The sequence below is a fragment of the Carlito syrichta genome, unplaced genomic scaffold, assembly GCF_000164805.1.
Source record: "Carlito syrichta isolate Samal-C Ts95f unplaced genomic scaffold, Tarsius_syrichta-2.0.1 Scaffold312120, whole genome shotgun sequence".
NCBI lineage: Eukaryota > Metazoa > Chordata > Mammalia > Primates > Tarsiidae > Carlito > Carlito syrichta.
Genome location: NW_007256216.1, coordinates 32,953 through 55,447, shown reverse-complemented (window position 1 = coordinate 55,447; position 22,495 = coordinate 32,953). Strand labels below are relative to the sequence as shown.

At 42.9% G+C, this 22,495-nt stretch overlaps 1 protein-coding gene across 3 annotated transcripts in view; it reads right to left on the bottom strand.

The window, feature by feature from the left end:
- Nucleotides 1-21,315, bottom strand: part of AP1G1 (adaptor related protein complex 1 gamma 1 subunit) — a 92,133-nt gene extending 70,818 nt beyond the window's left edge. For 2 of the 3 annotated variants that reach the window (XM_021718351.1, XM_008069566.2), the window contains exon 1: nt 20,876-21,315. Coding sequence is in view for 1 of the 3 variants with exons in the window: in XM_021718349.1 (XP_021574024.1) it covers nt 20,617-20,618 (2 nt within the window). In the remaining 2 variants the exon portion in view is untranslated. Of the gene's footprint in view, nt 1-20,616; nt 20,791-20,875 lie in introns of all 3 variants that reach the window. The other variant, XM_021718349.1, reaches the window with a different exon arrangement.
- Between the last annotated feature and the right edge of the window lie 1,180 nt (nt 21,316-22,495).

Sequence of the window (22,495 nt, the reverse complement as noted above, 5' to 3'; positions counted from 1 at the left end):
AAAAAAAAAAAAAAAAGTTCATAACTCAGTGGCTCAGCCTGTAATCCCAGCACTTTGGGAGGTCAAGGTGAGTGGTCTGCCTGAGCCTGTAGGTTTGAGACCAGCCCGGACAGCTTGGCAAGACCTCCTCTCTACAATAAATCAAAAATTAGCCAGGGGTGGTAGCACATGTCGATAGTTCCAGCTTACTTGGAAGGCTGAGGCGGAAGGATCACTGGAACCTAGCAAGTCGATGGTGGGGTGGCCATGAGTGTGCCACTGCACTCCAGCCTGGGCAATGGAGTGAGACAACAACTCAAAAAAAAAAAAGTTCATAACTTGAAGGTTCCTATGTAGGGGATTTACTGTATACATCTGTCAAAGGACTTGTACTTATTTTAGAACTCAATAATAAAAGTTTTATTTTTAAAATGAGTAAACAAAAAGAATGGCTGAAAGATGTGAATAGACACGTCTCAAAAAAAGATACAAACACACGAAAAGATGTTTAACATCATTAATTAGCAAGGAAAGGCAAATTAAAACCATGGGATACCCTTCCACTCCATTAGGATGGCTAAAATTAAATACTGACAGTACCAAGTGTTAGCAATAATATAGAACAACTAAACTTTTATAAACTGTTCGTGGGAATAAAAATGGTTCAACTACTTTGGAAAACAGTTTGGCAATTTATTATAGAATTAAGCATACACTTAGCATATGATTCAGTCAATCTGCTCAGTGTTTACTCAAAACTATTTACTCATGAGTAATGTAAATATATATCTGCACCAAGATCAGTACATTAATGTTCATAGAAGTTTCACTTATAATTGCCAAAAGTGGAAACATCCTCAATGTCCATAAACAAGTGAGTGGATAATTGGTTATCCATATAATGATTACTTCTTGGAATAAAAGAGATCACTTATACATAACATGGAAGAATCTCAAAACATTCTACTTAGTAAAAGAAGCAGACACAAAAAAGTAAATACTGTATGATTTCATTTATATGAAACTCTAGGAAAGACAAGTCTAATCTATAGTGATGGAAAAAAGATCAGTGATTGCCTGGGATTGAGGGTCAAATTGGACCTGACTGGAACAAATGTAGGAAAACTTCTGGGGTGACAGAAATGTTTGTGATGAGTATATACATGCTTCTTAAAACTCAGTTAACTCGCACTTAAACAGGATTTCTTTTTTTTTTTAGTTAGAGTCTCACAGCGTCGCCCAGGCCTCCCAAAGTGCTGGAATTACAGGTGTGAGCTACCATACCCAGCCTAAAGTGACATTTTATTTTATGTGTACCTAAATAATGTTAACTAAGAAAATGAAAATGGGCCAGGCACAGTGGAGGCGGAGACAAGAGGATTGGCTTGAGCCCACGGGTTTGAGACCAGCCTGGGTAACATGGCAAGACCTTGTCTCTAGAATAAATCAAAAAATTAGCTAGGTGTGATGGCGTGTGCCTGTTGTTCCAGTTACCTGGAAGGCTGAGGTGGAAGGGGAAGGATCACCTGACCCCAGCAGGTCGAGGCTGCGGTGGCCATGAGCATGCTACTGCACTCCAGCCTGGGCGACAGAGTAAGACTCCAACTTAAAAAATAAAAATAAAAGAAAATGATGATAAAATTAGATGAAAATATTTTTACAATCCTTTTCAGTACTTGTTAGCTGTAGAATCCTTAAGTCAATGATTCTCAATACTGCTCTAAACCAAAATTTATAGGAGGATATTCCACTGCCATCAATTCACTATGGCATTAATCTCTATGGTACAGATAGCACACTGGGGATTTAGAAAAGCTCCCAAGGTATGGATATGTTCCTCCATGGAGGCCATATTGACCTTTCTCTTCTTTTTGCGTTGGAGTCTCACTGTCACCCAGCCTGGAGTGCATGCAGTGCACGCTCAAGGCTACCACAGCATCAACATGCTGGGCTCAGGTGATCCTTCCACCCCAGCCTTCCAAGCAGCTGGAACTACAGGAACGCACCAACATGCCTGGCTAATTTTTTAAAATTTATTGTAGAGATGATGTCTCGCCAAGTTGTCCAGGAGGGTCTCGAACCCACGGGCTCAGGCAATCCACTCACCTCGGCCTCCCAAGGTGCGGGATTACAGGCTGAGCCACCGAGCCCGGCTGAGAGGGGCATTTTTAAAGTTAGTTTCAGCTCACCAATTCCACAAACATGGGCTGAGTGCTGACCATGTGTGCCTCTGACTAGATTCTGGGAGTTTGATGGCGTGTGAAGCAGCCCTTGTCCACGTGGAGGCCACAATCTAGTATGAGAGCGAAAGATTAAACCCACGGGCTCAGGCAATCCTCTCATCCAGGCCTCCCAAGTGCTGGGATTATAGGCATAAGCCACCACGCCCAGTCGCCGGCTAGTTTTTTTATTTATTGTAGAGACAAGGTCTTGCCATGTTGCTCAGGCTGGACTTGAACCCATATTGGCCTATTTAAGATTGTGTCCTAAAGTATATAAAGCTACCTGTATAGTGTTACTTTTTAATAGAAATACTCAAGGGTCTAGTGTTTAAGTTTATAAAGTACTTTGTAATCATTATCTCATTTGTTCCTTAAGACAATTTTGAAGTAAGAATTGGAATCATTATCCCCATTTTGCCTATGAAGTAACTCAGTCTCTGAGCAACTAGGCAAATTGCTTAAGATCACAAAGGTAGTAAGGGACAGAGCTAGCACTCCAAGGCTACCATTCTCCTACTACTTCAAAATGCACACTATAGGCAAGGTGCAGTGGCTCACACCTGTAATCCCAAAACTTTGGAAGACTGAGGGAGGAGGACTGCTTGAGGCCAGAAGACCAGTCTAGGCAACAAATGAAACCTTGATTCTACACCAAAAAAAAAAAAAATGTGTAAAAAGTTAGCCAAGTGTAGTGGCATGCACTTGCAGTCCCATCTACTTGGGAGGCTGGGTCAGAAGTATCACTCGAGCCAGTGAGACCTCAACTCAAAAAAGAACATGACAGGGGCAAGATGCGGTGGTTCACGCCCACAAACCCAGCACTTTGGGAGTCCGAAGTGGGAGGATCCTTTAAGGCCTAGAGTTTGAAACCATCTGGGCAATACAAAGGGACTCTATCTCTACAAAAATAAATAAGCAAATAAAACAAATGAGCAAAAATGAAAACTATATTTACAGATGAAATTATATTATTATTAGGATTTGTTTTAAAATACTCCAGAAAGAAAAAAGGCATTGAGGAGACAGAGAAAGAAAAAAAAATGAAATATATCAAAAATGCTGGCCAGGAGCGGTGGCTCATGCCTTTAATCCCAGCAGCATTTTGGGAAGCCGAGATGAGAGGATTGCCTGAGCCTGCAGGTTCAAGACCAGCCTGGGCAACTTGACGAGACCTCATCGCTACAATAAATCAAAAAATTAGTGGGCATGGTGGCACATGCCTGTAGTCCCAGCTACTTGAAAGGCTGAGGCAGAAAGATCACCTGAGCCAGCAGGTTGAGGTTGCATTGGCCATGAGTGTGCCACTGCACTCCAACCTGGGTGACAGAGACTCTGACTCAAAAAAGAAAAAAGATCAAACTGGGAATACTCTACTTGAAAATAACTTTTCTCAAGATACCTGCACACGTATGTTTATTGCATCACTGTACACAATAGCAAAAACATGGAACCAACTGTGCTGCCTATTGAAAGAGGATTGAGCCGGGCGTGGTGGCTCATGCCTATAATCCCAGCACTTTGGGAGGCTGAGGTCAGAGAACAGCCTGAGCTCACAGGTTTGAGACCAGCCTGGGCAACTTGCGAGACCTCATCTCTACAACAAATCAAATTAGCCGAGCGTGGTGGTGCATGCCTGTAGTTCCAGTTACTTGGAAGGCTGAGGAGGACGTGAGCATGCCACTCCCTCCAACCGAGGCAATAGAGTGAGACTCCAACTCAAAAAAAAATAAGAAGAGAATTGGATTAAAAAAAATTGTGGTATATATACATGATAGAATATTACTCAGCCATAAAGAAGGACAAAATTATGAACTTCACAGCAACCTGGATGAACTTAGAATCTATAATACTGAGTGACCTATCACAGAAACAAAGAACTGAATATCCCATGTTCTCACTTATAAGCGGACTTTGAGCAATTATCGTAATACTGTAAGAAAAGGATTGGCAGTAGTGGAGAACTGCCAGGGAAGGATGGGGGTGGGACTGGCAGTAGTGGGAATCTGCCACAGGAGAGGAGGGGCACACCTCATCAACAAGGGTACACTTGTATACCTAACCCTGAATTGTATCCCACATCTTTAAAAGAAAAAAAAAAAAAGAAAAGAACTTTTCTCTACAAAGGCCTCAATGATACTACAAAGCAAACGGACAGTTAGAAAAAGCTTAAGTCGGGGGGAGAGGGATAGGATTAACAGTCGCAAATATCTGTCTGGGGATGGGGAAACACCTCTTATCAACAGGGTGCCTGAATGAAACGTAACTGTACACCTAACCCTTAACTGTACCCCACAAAATCATAATAAAAAATATTGATTTAAAAAAAAGAAAAAGCTTAAGTCTAGTCCTAGAACAAGAAAAGAATCATAAGAGTTTAAGCAAAGTGAGAGAAAAACAAGTTATCTGTAGTAAATTCTCAGCTATCAGTCACAGAATCACAGAAATATAGTTTGTGTCACAAGCTTTTTATGGAGGAAATTAAAGATTCAGGCTGTAAACTACCTTGTAGAAGGTCACAGAATTAAGTTACTGACCTGATTCACTTCTCGTGATTTCCCCAATTCAGCATTCTGCCTTCAATACTAAGCTGTCTTTAGCTTAGAGAAAAGTAGTATTTTTTTCATCCTTGAGCTGTGACAACTTACCACTACCTGATTTATCTATATATCACAAGAAAATATCTTAATAGGCATGGATGAAGAACAAAAGTTAACTCACACAGTAAAGAGGCAGACACTGAAAACACATTTTAAGATCAAAGCTAAACAAAAGTCCTGAATCCAGGGACAATGGAGTAAGTACACTCCACCCTGTCTCTCCCTCTGAATACAACTATAAATCTTGGGCTAGCTACTTAAGGATTCTGAAAAGTAAAGGACAGTCAACAGATTGGAGAAAGCTAGAATTATCCTTTTCCCTCCAGGAGTATCCCAGCCTGAACCTCAAGGCAGCTCAAAATCAAGAAGTGCTCACTCTAAGAAAACCACTCTCCAGCTACTTGGAAGGCTGAGGCGGAAGGATCACCGGAGCCCAGCAGGCGAGGCTGCGGTGACTGGGAGCAGTCACTGCACTCCAGTCTGGGCAGCAGAGTGAGACTCCAACTCAAAAAAAAAAAAGAAAAAAAAGAAAACCACTCTCTTTCTGGTCCAAGGAGCAAAAAAAGGGCTTTTCATTTTTTCCTTCCAGTCCCTACCCCCAGGCAATACTGCAATGGTGGTATTTGTGGCATATATCAGCAAAGGCAGTGACAGACAGTCACCTAAAAAGTGGAGGAGGGGATCTCTTTTCTCTGACCAGTGGAGTTGTGACCCAGAGCGTGGGTAAATCACTCACTCTCTTTTCTCTTCTCTCTCTATCCTTCCACTGACTGATAAAAGAGTGAAGGCACCAAAAAATTTAACAACCCTCATTGTGAATGTACCTAACAATAGAACTAAAAATATATATAACAATAGAACTAAAAAGATATAAAAGGAAAAATAAATAAACCTGTAATCCCAGCACTTTGGGAGGCCAAGGCGAGAGGACTGCCTGAGCCCAGGGGTTTGAGACCAGTCAGGGCAAATTGATGAGACCTCGTCATTACAATATATCAAAAAAATTAGCTGGGCATGGTGGCACGCACCTGTAGTTTCAGCTACTTGGAAGGCTGAAGCAGAAGGATCGCCGGAGGCCAGCGACGCTGGGGTGGCCGTGAGCAAGCCACTGCACTCCAGCCTGGGCAACAGAGTGAGACTCTGACTCAATCAATCAGTCAATCGATACCCAATTATAGTTAGAAGATGTACCTCTCAGGCCAGGCATAGTGGCTCACGACTATAATCCCAGCACTTTGGGAGGCTGAGGTGAAAGGACTGCCTGAGCCCACAAGTTTGAGACCAGCCTGGCAACTTGGCGAGACCTCATCTCTATAATAAATTTAAAAATTAGCTGCATGTGGTGGCGCATGCCTGTATTTCCAGCTACTTGGAAGGCTGAGGTGGAAGGATAACCTGAACCCAGCAGGTCGAGGCTACGGTGGCCGTGAGCGTGCCACTGCACTCCAACCTGGGCAACAGAGTGAGACCTCAACTCAAAAAAAAAAAAAAAGACATACTCCCCTCAGTAGTTGATAGAACTAGTAGACAGAATTATCAGAGGATACAGAAGACCTGATCACCACCATCAACTAAAAGGATCTAACATTAACTAACATTACTAACATTTACAGAACATACCCTAAAAAAGAACAGAATGCACTTTCTTCTCAATAACATGTAAAACATTCACCAAGACAGATTATGTCATGGATCATTTTTAAAAGTTAATAAATTTAAGTGAAAGATCTGATTTTAAGTATCAGTATCACATGTTCTCACTCATATAGTGGACCTTGATCACCCAACGTATTACCATAAGAAAATGACTGATAGTGGTGGGAAACTATGGGGGGGAGGGGAAGAGAGATGGGATTAATGGTAGTAAACATCTGTCTGGGGACGGGGAGACACCTTTTATCAACAAGGGTGCCTGAACAGAGCATATTTGTATACCTAACCCTTAACTGTACCCCACAATATCATAATAAAAAATATTGATCATAAAAAAAATAAATACATAAAATAAATTTAAGTTAATAGAAATCATACAAACTGTGGTCTCTAACCATAATGGAAATTAAACTAGAAATAGAAAGCTAACTAGAAAAAAATCCCCAAGTATTTGAAAATTAAACAACAAATTCTTAAATAATCCATGAGTCAAAGAAGAAATATCAATGGAAATTAGTAAACACCTTGAACTGAACAAAAACATAAATACATGTGTCATCAAAATGTGTGGTATGCGCTAAAGCAATAAGTGCTTAGAGAGAAATGTATAGCATTAAACACATCAGAAAAGAAAATCTAGAGAAAAAAAATCCAAAAGAAGTAGATGAAAAGCAATAAAAAAGTTAGAAATTTATGAAATTAAAAACAGAAACACAATAGAACAAGTCAATGAAACTGAAAGCTGGTTCTTTGAAAAAATTAATAAAATTAATAAACCTCTTGTCAGGTGCGGTGGCACACGCCTATAATCCCAGCACTTTGGGAGGTTGAGGTAAGAGGACTGCCTGAGCTCATGGGTTCAAGACCAGCCTGGGCAACCTGGCAAGACCTCATCTCTATAATAAATCAAAAAATTAGCTGGACGTGGTGGCACATGCCTGTAGTTCCAGCTACTTGGAAGGTTGAGGTGGAAGGATCGCCTGAACCCAGCAGATCGAGGCTGCAGTGATCATGAGTGTGCCACAGCACTCCAATCTGGGCAACAGAGTGAGACTCCAACTCAGGAAAAAAAAAAAAAAAACCTCTGGAAAGACTATACTATCAACAAAAGAAAAAAGAAACAACACAAATTGCCACTAAAAGGCATGAAAAAGGTGGCATCTTCACAGACATTAAAAGGATAATTAGGATAATGCTATGAGCAACTCAATGCATATGTAAAAAAAAAGAAGGAGGAGGGGGAGGAGAGGGAAAGAGGGAAAGGAGGGGAAGGGGAGGAAGCAGGGGAGGGAAGAGGAGGAGGAGAAGAGGAAGGAGGAGGAAGAGAAGAAAAAAAGAAACCTAAATTTAAAATAGATCATGGCCAGGTGCAATAGCTCATGTCCATAATCCCAATACTTGGGGAGGTCGAGGTGAGGGGATTGCCTAAGACCAGGGGTTCGAGACTAGCCCGGGTAACTAAGAGAGACCTCGTCTCTACAAGAAATCAAGAAAAATTAGCCAGTCATGGTGGCACGCGCCTATGGTTCCAGCTACTTGGAAGGCTGAGGTGGAAGGATCACCTGAGCCCAGCAGGTTGAGGCTGCAGTGGCCATGAGCATGACACTATACTCCAGCCTGGGTGACAGAGTGAGATTCCAACTAAAAAAAGAAAAGAAATGTGTGTCCATAATTTGGCCAAAGCACTACAAGGAGGGAAGTACACTACAGGAACCAAGTATCAGAAGTAACAGCGCCTTTGGAAGGCTGAGTGAGTGGATTGCCTGAGCCCGTGGGTTCAAGACTCGCCTAGGCAACTTGGCCAGACCTCATCTCTACAATAAATCAAAAAATTAGCTGGGCGTGGTAGCGCTCGCCTGTAGTTCCAGCTATTTGGAAGGCTGAGGCAGAAGGATTGCCAGAGCCCAGCAGGTCGAGGCTGCAGTGGCCGGGAGCCGCCACTGCACTCCAGTCTGGGCGACAGAGTGAGACTACAACCCAAAAAATACAGAACATAGCTGAGAACCCAAAAAACACATTTTTGGCCAGAAGCAGTGGTTCATGCCTGTAATCCCAGTACTCTGAGAGGTCAAGGCAGGAAGATTGCTTGATGCCAGAAGTTAAAAACCAGTCTAGGCAATATAACAAGACCTTGTCTCTAAAAAAAAAAAAATTGAACACAAACACATACTATTTAATGATCTTAAGCAGACAATATAGAGATTGACATATCAACACACTAAAATACCTACTTTACTCCAAATGTAGGCCCTCATTCAGCCTGTTCTAGAATAGAAGCTACAAATTAGAAAACTAGAAGGATCCCAGCACTTTGGAAGGCAGAGGCAAGAGGACTGCCTGAGCCCAGGAGTTCGAGATCAGCCTGGGTGGGCAACATGGCAAAACCCTGTTTCACCAGGCATGGTGGCTCATGTCTATAATCCCAGCACTTTGAGAGTCCGAGGTTAAGAGGACTGCCTGAGCCCAGGGGTTTGAGACCAGCCCGGGCAACTTGGTGAGACCTCATCTCTACTGAATCAAGAAAAATTAGCCGGGTGTGGTGGTATGTGCTTGTAGTTCCAGCTACTTGGAAGGCTGAAGATCAACTGAGTCCAGCAGGTCAGGGCTGCGGTGGCTGTGAGCAGCAAGCCACTGCAATCCAGCCTAGGTGACAGAGTGAGACTCCAATTCAAAAAAAACACCTTGTCTCTATAATAAATCAAAAAAATTATCAGGTATGGCAGCACATGCCTATAGTCCCAATTACTTGGAAGGCTGAGACAGAAGCCTGAGCCCAGCAGTCAAGGCGAGATTGTGCCACTACACTACAGCCTGGGAGACAGAGTGAGACCTTGACTCAAAGAAAAAAAAGAAAGAAAGAAATATTTAAACAACAGAAGAAAAAAAGAACAATGAATTTAGCTGGGCCTGGTGGTGCATGCCTGCAGTCCCAGCTACTGGGGAGACTGAGGTGAGAGGCTCATCTGAGCTCAGGGGTTCTCAGTTACAGTAAGCTGTGATCATGCTACTGCACTCCAGACTGGGTGACAGTGAGACCCCATCTCTTCAAAAATAAAAAAAGTTTTTAAAAGGCCAGGTGCAGTGGTTCATGCCTGTAATCCAGCACTTAGGAAGGCCAAGGTGAGAGGATTGCCTGAGTCCAGGGGTTCAAGACCACCCTGGGCAACTTGGCAAGACCTCGTCTCTACAATTAAAAAAAAAAAATTAATTGGGCGCGGTGGCTCAAGCCTGTGGTTCCAGGAAGGCTAAGGCAGAAGGATTGCCTGAGCCCAGCAAGTCAATGCTGCTGTCACTGTGTGGGTGCGACCGCACTCCACCCTGGGCAACAGAGTGAGACTCCAACTCAAAAAAATAAAAAATTAATTAATTAATTTTAAAACATTAAAAAAAAAGATTGCATACATTTCAATACTCCTAAACTTCACTCAAATGGGAAAAATCACTATTTTCTAATATCTCCATAAATCCCTTTGAGGATAATTGTTTTCCTCACAGAATAATATCATTCTCAAGCCATGATTGCCTTTTCTACTTTGAAATGTCTATTTTTCTCAAATATAAGCTACCCAAGGCCAGATCCTTGTTTGCCTTGTTCACCCTTGCATCCTCCTTACCCCAGTTCCTAAGAGAAGGAACTTGATAAATTCGGTATTTATTGAATCAAAAATGCCAAAGGAGACTTTCTTATCTTTAAAAAATGTACTTGTTCTTTCCAAAGCATACAAAATAAAGGTGTACAGGCTGTTCACCAACAGCTATAAAAAAAAAAGCAGACAGGACTAAACCCAGCCCTCTCTTCCACCCTACCCAGATAACTTTCTCCCTACTTCAGAATTCACACTACCTGCTGTGAGCTTTGAGTTACTGATAGTCAACAGTTTTATGGTTTTTGTTTAATTGTAGAGATGAGGTTTCACCAACTTGCCCAGGCTGGTCTCGAACCCCTGTGCTCAGGCAATTCTCTCACCTCAGCCTCCCGAAGTGTTGGGATTATAGGCGTGAGCCACTGCACCTGGCAATAGCGAATAGTTAAGAACACAGAACCAGGCCGGGTGTGGTGGCTCAAGCCCGAAATCTCAGCACTTTGGGAGGCTGAGGTGAGGGGATTGCCTGAGCCCGCAGGTTTGAGACCAGCCTGGGCAATATGGTGAGACCTCATCTCTACAATAAATAAAAAAATTAACCAAGTGTGATAGCGCACGCCTGTGGTTCTGGCTCCTTGGAAGGCTGAGGTGGAAGGATCGCCTGAGTCCAGTCCAGCAGGTCGATGCTGGGGTGGCCATGAGTGTACCACTTGCACTCCAGCCCAGACGACAGAGTGAGACGCCAACTCAAAAAAAAAAAAAAATCAGCCGGGCGTGGTAGCGCGCGCCTGTAATTCCGGCTACCGGGAAGGCTGAGGCAGAAGGATCACCGGAGCCCAACAGGTCGAGGCTGCGGTGGCCAGGAGCAGCCACTGCACTCCAGTCTGGGCGACCGAGTGAGACTCCAACTCAAAAAAAAAAAGAAAAGAAAAGAAAATATAACCAAAAAGATAATTAAAAAGCCAGAGTTCCTGCTGCTATGTGGTCGTTCTTCCCCTTCCCTCCCCTAAATCTAAAGGTATTTAAGCTCAAAATCTTAATAAAAGGAAAAAAAATCCTAAATTTTAAATTTCCAACATTAAAATAACCTCTGTGATCCAATTCAAGGATTGTACTTGAAGAAGTCTTTCTTAATAAACAATGAGAAAAGACTCAAATACAGAAATCAGATTTCAATTAACTTTGTCACTGATTACTATGTAACATCCTCTTACAGATTTTTAAGTATAGCCAAGAAGGTTCAAGGGATAACTAAACCCTCCAAAGAAATTAGCATGCTTTCCCTCTTGCATTGTCCATATGACCTATATGTTTATATTATGTACAACAGAGAACCCCTAGTTCACATTTTTATTTCACGTGCACATATCTAGACTGCTTTAATACAACTTGCAAAATACTACGACTGGAATGTGACACTAGGAAAGTTTAAAATACTGGGATAGGTGGCTCACGCCTATAATCCCAACACTTTGGGAGGCGGAGGCAAGAGGATTACTTGAGCCCTGGGGTAACATGGTCTCTACAATAAATTAAAAGGTAGCTGGGTGTAGTGGCACACGCCTGTGGTTTCAGCTACTTGGAAGGCTGAGGTGGAAGGATCACCTGAGCCCAGCAGGTCGAGGCTGTGGTGGCCGTGAGCATGTGAGCAGCGTGCCACTGCACTCCAGCTTGGGTGACAAAGTGAGACTCCAACTCAAAAAAAAAAGAAGTTTAAACCAAATCAATCAATTGTATTATGCATCAATCAGACTTTTACTTTCTATATATCTTAGAGGTATTGGTTGTCATTAAACTGACCTAGCTGTTTTTTTTTTTTCCACTGAGTTTTTGTGACTTTCTTTCTTTTTTAGGTGAGAGAGTGCACACATATGGCGAGAGAGTGCACACATATTTCTCCTGTATGAAGAAATGTATTCTCAGAAAGGAAATGGTCCACGGAGTGAAGAAAACGGGAGACCAATGTTAGTACATCACTGTATGAATAAGAGAGATTAAATTTGGGGATAAGTACTTTGGTCATTAGAGAGGTAAATACCATTGTGGTACAAGAATAGTTCCTTCATCGGTTTTCACATGGCCTAGAATGATGAAACACTCAAGACCATCCAACTATATATGATCTGCTTTCAGGCTCACAATACAACTTTCTAATTATTAAACACTGTCTCAAGTACCTCAACTCCCAAGTACCTACACAAACAAGGAACACTGTGCTGTGGAACACAGACATAGGTAATTCAAGAGAGAAAAGCATATCCCCTTGTGAATTACTATACTACAGTAACATTCCAACTTACAAATCAGTGTGTTTGATTGGTCTGAATCATCCTTAGATGAACTTCAAGGCAAAGAAATAAGCTATGGAATGTATGACCACATTGAGATCCTGACACACCTTGTCTAGGCAGCCAGCTGCCATTCCTCTTAAGAGGTCTCACATTCAATTCTCCTTAAATTGCCACAGTAACTACAGAAATCTTTCAAGCTTAATTATCCTTAACCAAAATTCACCGAAACTGAGATTTTAAAAATAGATGTATGTAAATGTAAACATGCCTACTGGACAATTCAGTGGCATCAAGATGCATGAAAAGTAATGAAGACCAGGTAAACGATGATAGGTAGCCAGGCATGGTGGCTCACATCTCTCATCCCAGCACTTTGGGAAGAGGAGGCAAGAGGAGTGCATGAGTCCAGGAGTTAGAGACCAGCCTGGGCAACTTAGCAAGACCTCGTCTCTACAATAAATAAAAAATTAGCTGGGAATGATGGTACATGCCTGTAGTTTCAGTTACTTGGAGGGTTGAGGCGGAATGATCTGCCTGAGCCCAGCAGGTCAAGGCTGCAGAGGCCGTGAGCGTGCCACAGCATTCTAGTATGAATGACAGTGTGAGACTCCAATTCAAAAACAAACAAAAGAAATGAATGACATCTCACTAAATTTGAAAGTTTGCATTTTTACTTTACTTTCTCATTTTTGTGGTGTTTGTTAGCATTTTCAAAGCAAGTTTATTAAGGTTTTTCATGATTATTACTTAAAAGATATCAAAATATGTAGAATTTTAAAAGGCATTTATATTTACACCAGGCACAGATAGCCTCTCTCGGCATTAATTATAAACACTTGGTAAGACCTCATCTCCACAATAAATATATAAAAATTAGCAGGACATGGGGGTGTGCACCTGTGGTTCCAGTTACTTGGAAGGCAGAGGTGGAAGGATCACCTCAGCTCACCAGGTTGAGGCTGCGGTGGTCGTGAGCCTGGGCAACAGAGTGAGACTCTAACTCAAAAAAAAAAAAGCCCCATTGACAACAGTGTCAAAATAAAATACCTACAAATAAATGTAGTAAGAAGGTATAGTAACTATATGAAGAAAACTATGAAACCTATAAAATATTTATTGAAAGATCTAATTAAAACTGAAGAAACAGAGACTGATCATAACAAGGAAAAATTATCATCATTAAATGTCAGGCCTCCAGAAGTCACATGTGAATATAATACAATCCCAAGCAGTGGGCTTTTTTGAAGTTTTTCTGAACTCAACAAAATTATTTTCAATCCATGTAGATATAAGAATAAATGCTAAAAGACAGATTTGTGCTCTCCAACAAAAAAATAATAATAAATGGTAATGAATAGCCAAAAAATGAAAAACTATAGTAATAGGAGCTTTTCTTAACAGAAATATTTCTTTTTTTTTTTTTTGAGTTGGAGTCTCACTCTGCACCTCAGCCTCCCAAAGAGCGGGATTACAGGCTGAGCCACCGAGCCCGGCTTGAAATATTTCTATAAATTACTCAAAATAATGATACACGAAAAGAAAAACAGAACATCCAAAAATAGAGCAAACATATATGGTAACTTAACAAATGAAAAGATGGCATTTGGCCAGGTTCCATGGCTCAGCCTGTAATCCCAGCACTCTGGAAGGTAGAGGAAAGTGGATTGTCTAAGCCCATGGGTTCCAGACCAGCCTGGGCAACTTGGTGAGATCTTGTCTCAACAATAAATCAAAAATCAGCCGGGCGTGGTAGCACGAGCTTGTAGTTCCGGCTACTTGGAAGACTTATGCGGAAAGATCGCCGGAGCCCAGCAGGTCGACACTCGGATGGCTGTGAGCGTGGCACTAAATTCCAGTCTGGGCGACAAAGTGAGACTCTGACTCAAAAAAAAAAAAAAAAAAAAAAAAAAGAAAGAAAGAAAAGAAAAAATGAGATTTAATACATTGAGGAAAGAATGGTTTACCTGATCCTGGCATAGTTGGCTTTCTATACAAAGGAAAAACATATAGGAATCCCTACTTCACACATCATATTAACTCCAGATAAATAAGTACACTACTACTTGTTTTGGGGGGTTGTTTTTTTTGTTTTGTTTTGTTTTTTGAGTTGGAGTCTCACTCTGTCGCCCAGACTGGAGTGTAGTGGCCGCTCCCAGACACCACAGCCTCGACCTGCTGGGCTCCAGACGATCCTTCTGCCTCAGCCGATCGTTCTCCTCAACCTTCCAAGTAGCTGAAACTACAGGCATGCGCCACCACGCCTGGCTAATTTTTTGATGTGTTGTAGAGATGAGGTCTCACCAAGTTTCCAGGGCTGGTCTTGAACCCGTAAACTCAAGCAATCCTCTCATCCCAGTCTCCCAAAGTATTGGGATTACAGGCATGAGCCACCAAGCTCGGCACAACATCAAAAATAATATTTAGGAGAACATTTGCATACTCTTGGTACGGAAGAAACTCTTCTAAGTAAAAGCTACAGAAGTCAAAGGGAAAAAGAGGGACATATGTGACTACTTAAAAAAATCTGTCACACAGGCCCAGCACAGTGGCTTAAACCTGTAATGCCAACACTTTGGAAGGCTGAGTGATCTATCACAGAAACAAAGAATCGAGTATCACATGTTCTCACTCATAAGCGAACCTTGAACAACTACTGTAATACTGTAAGAAAGGAATTGGCAGTAGTGGGAAACTGCCAGGGGAGGGAGGGGCACACTTCATCAACAAGGTTACCTGCATAATGAACATTTGTATACCTAACCCTGAATTGTACCACATATATTTAAAACTAAAAATTAAAAAAAAAAAACACTAGCTGGGCTCGGTGGCTCAGCCTGTAATCCCGTGTCTTTGGGAGGCTGAGGCGAGTAGATTGCCTGAGCCCGCGGGTTCGAGACCCGTCTGGGCAGGCAAGACCTCATCTCTACAATAAAATCAAAAAATTAGCTGGGCGTGGTTGCACGCGCCTGTAATTCCGGCTACTCGGAAGGCTGAGGCGGAAGGATCGCTGGAGTCCAGCAGGTCAACCCTGGGGTGGTCCTGAGTATGCTACTGCACTCTAGCCTGGGCGAAGGAGTGAGACTCCAAATCAAAAAAAAAAGGTTTGGATTTGGGAGCATTTCAGATTAGGAATGCTCAACCTGTAGTACACATCATTTATAACAGTCTTAATTTTTACTCAGAAGCTTGTAAAAAGAGGGATGCAAAAGACCTACTTCCAGGAATGCACAGCATTAACCTCAAAACCAGACAAACTGAAAAGCCTAGGATGCTCAGTACAACACAACAAATACAACAAGCAAGCTGGAATTAACAAAGCAACTGCCTATTAGGTTACACTGTGACTGCTGTACTGTAACAACAGAGGAGAAGGGGGGTAAAAACTACTTGCCTTTAAAATGTCTTTAATTATTCATAAAGCACAAAGGTCACATCTTTATGTTCCTCATCTTTTAAAAAACTGATTTTTTTTCTTTCTAAACCTGCTTAACTTTTCATTAACAAGATTTATAACTTATAAATTTTTATTTCCAATGGTATGAGTAGGCTTTTTAGAAAAAGTTAAAACTTCTAAGTAACTAGTGAAAAAAAGCATTTCTCATTAAGTCATCTTATACTAAATCTTGCCCTTTTATACTAAAGTGTTAGCTAATGCTGACTCAATAGTTTGGCAAGTGTGGGGGTTTTGTTCCACTTCTGGACCCTTCAAACTTTGACAGGTTTCTTCTAGCAACCAAAACTCATAGCATACTAAGTATTTTGTGTTACTCCTTCAGCAAAGAAAAAGAACTTACATGTATTTTCATGATATAAGTGATGCCTCTTACCTTTTTCCTTCTCTTTCTTGATTTCATGGAAATAAAATGTTCTACACAAAAAGACAACTGAAAAACTCCCGATACATTTTGACAAAGATATTATTTTCACAAGGGTACCTGCATAATGAATATTTGTATACCTAACCCTGAATTGTACCCCACAACTTTAAAAAAAAGTATTATTTTCAAAATCTATAAGCTAAAAAATACAAACGGTTATATACAAAAACACACATATTTATAAAAGTTCTCTTAATTTTAAAATTGCTTGAAGCCAGGCTCAGGGACTACGCCTGTAATCCCAACACTTTGGGAGGCCGAAGCAAGAGGACTGCTTGAGCCCAGGAGTTCGAAACCAGCTGACGATATAGCAAGACATCATTTCTACAAAAAAATTTTTAAAAAGCAAGGTGTGGAGGTAGGCAAGTCTCCAGCTACTCGGGAGGCTGAGACAGAAAGATCACCTAAGCCTAGGAAGACTAGTAAACTGTGATCATGCCATTACATTCCAGCCTGGGCAACAAAGTGAGACTCTGATTGACTCAAAAAATAAAAATAATAAATAATAAAATAGAGCCGGGCTCGGTGGCTCAGCCTGTAATCCCGTGCCTTGGGAGGCTGAGGTGAGTGGATTGCCTGAGCCCGTGGGTTCGAGACCCGCCTGGGCAGGCGAGACCTCATCTCTACAATAAACCAAAAAATCAGCCGGGCGTGGTAGAACGCGCCTGTAATTCCGGCTACTCGGAAGGCTGAGGCGGAAGGATCGCCGGAGCCCAGCAGGTCGAGGCTGCGGTGACCAGCAGCGTGCCATTACATTCCAGCCTGGGTGACAGAGTGAGACTCCAACTCAAAAAAATAAATAAATAAAAATAAAATAATAATAATAATAATAAAATAAAATTGCTTACTACTTTGAATATTATTACGCATTAGAAACTGAATAAAAGTGACAGAGATGAAAAAAAGTCAAAATCAAGAACTAAGAACAATTCATAAGACAAGGAAAGATTAAATTACAAGCACCTAAAACAGCTAAACAAGTTTCTACTATTTTTAGATTTTCAGAATCTAAATAAGCTTTTCAAAGTTTTTACATAAATTAAGTCCTGCTGTATACACAAAACTTAAAAATCCTCATCAAATGCAAATAAGGGGATTAAACATGGCAGAAAATCTGTTTTGGTATGTAGATTGTCACTTCAATTTTTTTAATTAAAAATAATCTTTGGAGGCTGGGCACAGTGGCTCATGCCTATAATCCCAGCACTTTGGGAGGTCCAGGTGAAAGGATTGCCTGAGCCTACGGATTCCAGACCAGCCTGGGCAACTTGGCTAGACCTCATCTCTACAATAAACCAAAAAATTAGCCAGGTGTGGTGGCACACCCCTGTAGTTCCAGCTACTTGGAAGCCTGAGAGGGAAGAATCACCTGAGCCCAACAGGTCGAGGCTGTGGTGGCTGTGAGCGTTCCACTGAACTCCAGCCTGGGCGACAGAGTGAGACTCTGACTCAAAAAAATAAAATAAAATAAAAAATAAAAATAATCTTTTGGAAAATATTCAACCTTTAAAACTTTTATATATTAAAGAGTTTTCATAAATCATTAAAAAGAAACTTGAAGCCGGGCTCGGTGGCTCAGCCTGTAATCCCGTGCCTTTGGGAGGCTGAGGTGAGTGGATTGCAGCCCGCGGGTTCGAGACCCGCCTGGGCAGCGAGACCTCATCTCTACAATAAATCAAAAAATCAGCCGGGCGTAGTAGCGCATGCCTGTAATTCTGGCTACTTGGAAGGCTGAGGTGGAAGGATCACCGGAGTCCAGTGGGTCGAGGTTGCGGTGGCCGGGAGCAGCCACTGCACTCCAGTCTGGGCGACAGAGTGAGACTCCGACTCAAAAAAATAAATAAATAAAATAAAATAAATACTGGTAAAAATACCACCAAGGTGTTACTGGAAACTTCTGTAGTTTATAGTTTCACTCTAAAATTTGCCCTCAAATCTAGAACTGCTGTCAGTGACAGAGGTCAGACCAAATAACAAGCAACTGCTCCCAAAGGAAAATGAATGGAGGTTTCCTAAACACTAATGTTAATTTTAGGTGTAATTCCCGACAACCTTAAACAAAGTAAATATTCATATATGTGCTAATCAATCAATGAAGCACTAAGCAGTACATTGTTAGTCGTTTGTTAAAGCAAAATATACTTTCTCCAGGTGAATGCAAACTACCTAAGAACAAATGACATTGAAATGCCAACCAAGCACGGTGTCTCACGCCTGTAATTCCAGCACTTTGGGAGATAGAGGCAAGAGGATCACCTGAGCTCAGGGGTTCGAGACCAGCCAAGCAACATGGCGAGACCTCATCTCTACAATAAATCAAAAAATTCAGCTGAGCATGGTGACACATGCCTGTGGTTCCAGATACTTAGAACACTGAAACAGAAGGAACACCTGAGCTCAGCAGGTCAAGGCTGTGGTAGCCGTGAGCATGCCACTGCACTCCAGACTGGGCGACAGAGTAAAACTCCAACTCAAAAAAAAAAAAAGAAATACCAGTACATTATGATATAAAATGGATTGAGTTGAATAACACCTATCTGATAGCGCTTCCCATACACTGTTTGAAAAGTAACTGAGGCAGGGTGCAGTGGTTCACCCCTGCAACCCAGCACTCTGAGAAGCGGAGGCAGGAGGACTGCTTGAGCCCGAGTTAGAAAGCAGCCTAAGCAACACAGCAAGATCTCATCTCCACTAAAAATCAAAAATTAGTCAGGCCTGGTGATAGGCAACTGTATTCCCAGCTACTCCCGAGGATGAGGCAGAAGTATCGCTGGAGTTTGAGGTGAGCCATGATCATGCCACTGCACTCCAGCCTGAGTAACAGAGCGAGATCCTGTCTCAGTAAAAAAAAAAGTGTAACTCAGAACTGGAACACTTCAGTAGTAACTGCAAGGGGATACTTAGTAAATGAGTGAGCATTCCATAGGTATTCAGTGATTAACAGTTCCCTATAACTAAAAGAGAAAATTCCATAGATTCAGAAGAGTACATACAGAACTAAAAAATACCTAACAGTAACTAACATATTTCTGAAAAATCTTCTTAAAACAAATAACAAGAACAGAGTATTTACACTGAAAATATTGTTTTCTCCAAAGACATCATATGACCTGTACAGGAATTTGTTTACAATCTCATTTTAACAACCTGATAAGAATAATGCATCTAGTCAGGCGCGGTGGCTCACGGCTATGATCCCAGCACTTTGGGAGGCCGAGGTGAGAGGACTGAGTTCATGGGTTCGAGACCAGCCTGGGCAACATGGTGAGACCTCTTCTCTACAATAAATCAAAAACTTAGCCGGGCGTGATGGCGCGCACCTATAGTTCCAGCTACTTGGAAGGCTGAGGCGAAAGGATCACCTGAACCCAGCAGGTTGAGGCTGCCGTGGCTGTGAGTGGCCACTGCACTCCAGTCTGGGCGACAGAGTGAGACTCCAACTCAAAAAAAAAAAAAAGATTAGAATGAAAGTAATAAAATTACGGGTACCTGAAAGGTCCATACTTTTCAGACTGATAGCACACAGTCTGGCAAGTATTATGAGAAACAGTGGCGTGAAAATTTAAAATCCAACTATCCTCAGAAAACTCCAATACATGAAATCATTACAAGTATTTCTTAGAGTCAGCCAACACAGAATATTACTGTGCAAACACCTGAAAGTTAAGATCACTAAGAAATCATTCACTCCTTTCTTCTGTTAACTAATCACTTTAAAGCAGCCAAACTCCCTATATACATCAGATTAATATACCTCTTCACGGACAGATTCCCCGTGCTCAGGGACATATAATACCAAGAAAAATATACAAGTGTCAATAAGTGCCAAAAATCTAAGTGTTCACCACAGGAAGGGAGTCCACACAAATGAGAGAACATTTGACAGCTCTCACCTGCCAAAAGCCATAATCTGCTTTACAAACATTACTAAAGTACACTCTGAGAGAGTGGTTCGACGGATCCCCTACACCAAGTCCTAACAGGGAAACACAACCAACAGTCCCGACTCCACGCAGTCAGAAAGATCGGTAGAATTAATAGAAACACGTCCGCAAGACCAGGAGTTCAGAGAAGGGTAAACAGCGTACTCACAGGTAGATTTTTTAAAAAACAACAACAACAACAGCAACACAGAAAATTGAGAAAAAAGTTGATCGGAAGGTTAGAGGGAGGCGAGGCCGATGTCCAGTTCTAAGAGGACAGCATTGCAGGGGCAGACGGCGATTAACTGGACGTCTGGAAATGCTGAGAGTTCTCTGAGGACCTGACCCAGGGACAAGATACAAAACGCTGATACGTGGCTCAGAGAAGACACGCGGGGGTGGGGCCCGCCCCGCTAAACGCCAGGCTGCCTGAATGGGGATCCACGGAAGATCCCAGCCCGAGAAGTCAATGGGTTCAAGGAGGCCCACATCGGCCGGGCAACGCCACAGCACCGAACATCGCTGCGCGCAGAACCTCCTGGTCCGAGGCCCAGGGGTCGGCCCTCAAGAAGTCGGAGCAGCCCCTGGGGCTCCGGGCCCCTCCTGACCCAGCCTCTCTGTCCTCTCTTCTCACCCCCACAGCCTGGGACCGGACCCCTGGGACTGACAGGAAGCTTCCGGCTGAGCGCCCGCAACAGCGGCGGGGCAAAAGAAGCTATATGCTCTCAGCGCCGCGAGTGACACTCACCGGCCCGAAACCTCGAATGAAACCAGCAGCTCCGGGGGCGGCGGCAGCAGTGGCAGCAGGAACCGAACATCCAAAATGGCGGCTCCCTCGGCCTCACCACCGCTACTGCAGGCGGAGGGATCCTTAGGAAGGAGGGAGTTTTTAACTAACTTCACACACTACTGCAGAAACTTCGGTCCCTATCTTCCTCTCCCCGTCGACAACGTGTCCCCTCACTGCAACTCTTCGTGCCTCCCCTCTCGGATTCTCCAAGAGCTCAGACCCCGTCGAGGACTATTTGCCAAGGAGGAAGCGACTGCTCCTGGCTGGGCGACGCAAAGCGTAGCAAGAGTTGCGGCTGTCACTGATGACGCGAGACGCAGCTGCCGAGTCACCACTGCGATGGGTCTGAGCAAGAAAGATCCGGCCGATCCTGGAGCGGACGGACATTGGTTCCGCTTACGAGAGAGGGCTGAGCTACCAGAAAACAGTGGGGCCACCTACAGGGGGCGGGGCTAGGTAAGGCAGCTGAGGAAGTTGCAGCGATGAGGTAGGTGCTCTCGGAGAACACTGAGTGAGGTGGAGACCGTCTCAATCCAAAGTCTTTCCTTTGAGACTTTGCCTTTCTCTTTAACTTAGAGGCAAGCTCCAAGTGGTCTGGGATTCTACGATTTTATAGTATCTTTGCACTACATTTTAGGAAAAGAGAGGCCGACTTAGAAGAATGGATTCCAAGCCCTGTACCGCTCATGCCGTTGAACAAGTGACTTTAAATCTCCAGGGCTTCAGTTTCCTCACATGTAAAAAGAGAAGATTTGGGCTAGTAACAGCTAAAACCCTTCGAGAATGAGCTTTGACTATGAGTCATGCCTGTGACTTCGTGAGCTAATGACCAGAGCCAAAGAAAGTCTAACCAGATAGTTCCTGACTTGATAAATAATTACTAACATCTAGCAAGAGTCTTTTCCATGTCAATATAAAGAGGGCCCTGATATCTTGGCCCACTTAAAGGAAAGGTGACCTGCCTAGACTAAAATCCCTTCAGATAGATTGGCAACAAAGTACAACAAAACACAGCACCAGGCTGGATGCCAAAGAGAACGGGACTAACCACAAATCTTGAGTTTAGAACCTGAGTGTCATACACAGGAGGTTGCACTTTTGTCCTTACACAGCCACTTTTATGCAGACTTTTATTTTATTGAGTTGGAGTCTCACTCTGTTATCCAGACTGGAGTGCAACCTCTACAGCCACTGCAGCCTCTGCCTGCTGGGCTCAGGCGATCCTTCTGCCTCAGCCTTCCAAGTAGCTGGAACTATAGACGCGTGCTACCACGCCTGGCTTATTCTGATTTATTGTAGAGCCGAGGCCTCGCCAAGTTGCCCAGGCTGATCTCAAATCCCTGGACTCAGGCAATCCTCTCACCTCCACCTCCCACAGTGCTGGGATTATGAGCTTGAGCCACCACACCCAGCCTTTATGCAGAAATTTTTTTTTTTTTTTGAGTTGGAGTCTCACTCTGTCACCCAGACTGGAGTGCAATAGCACGCTCCCGGCCACCGCAGCCTCGACCTGCTGGGCTCCAGCGATCCTTCCGCCTCAGCCTTCCAAGTAGCACTACCACGCCTGGCTAATTTTTT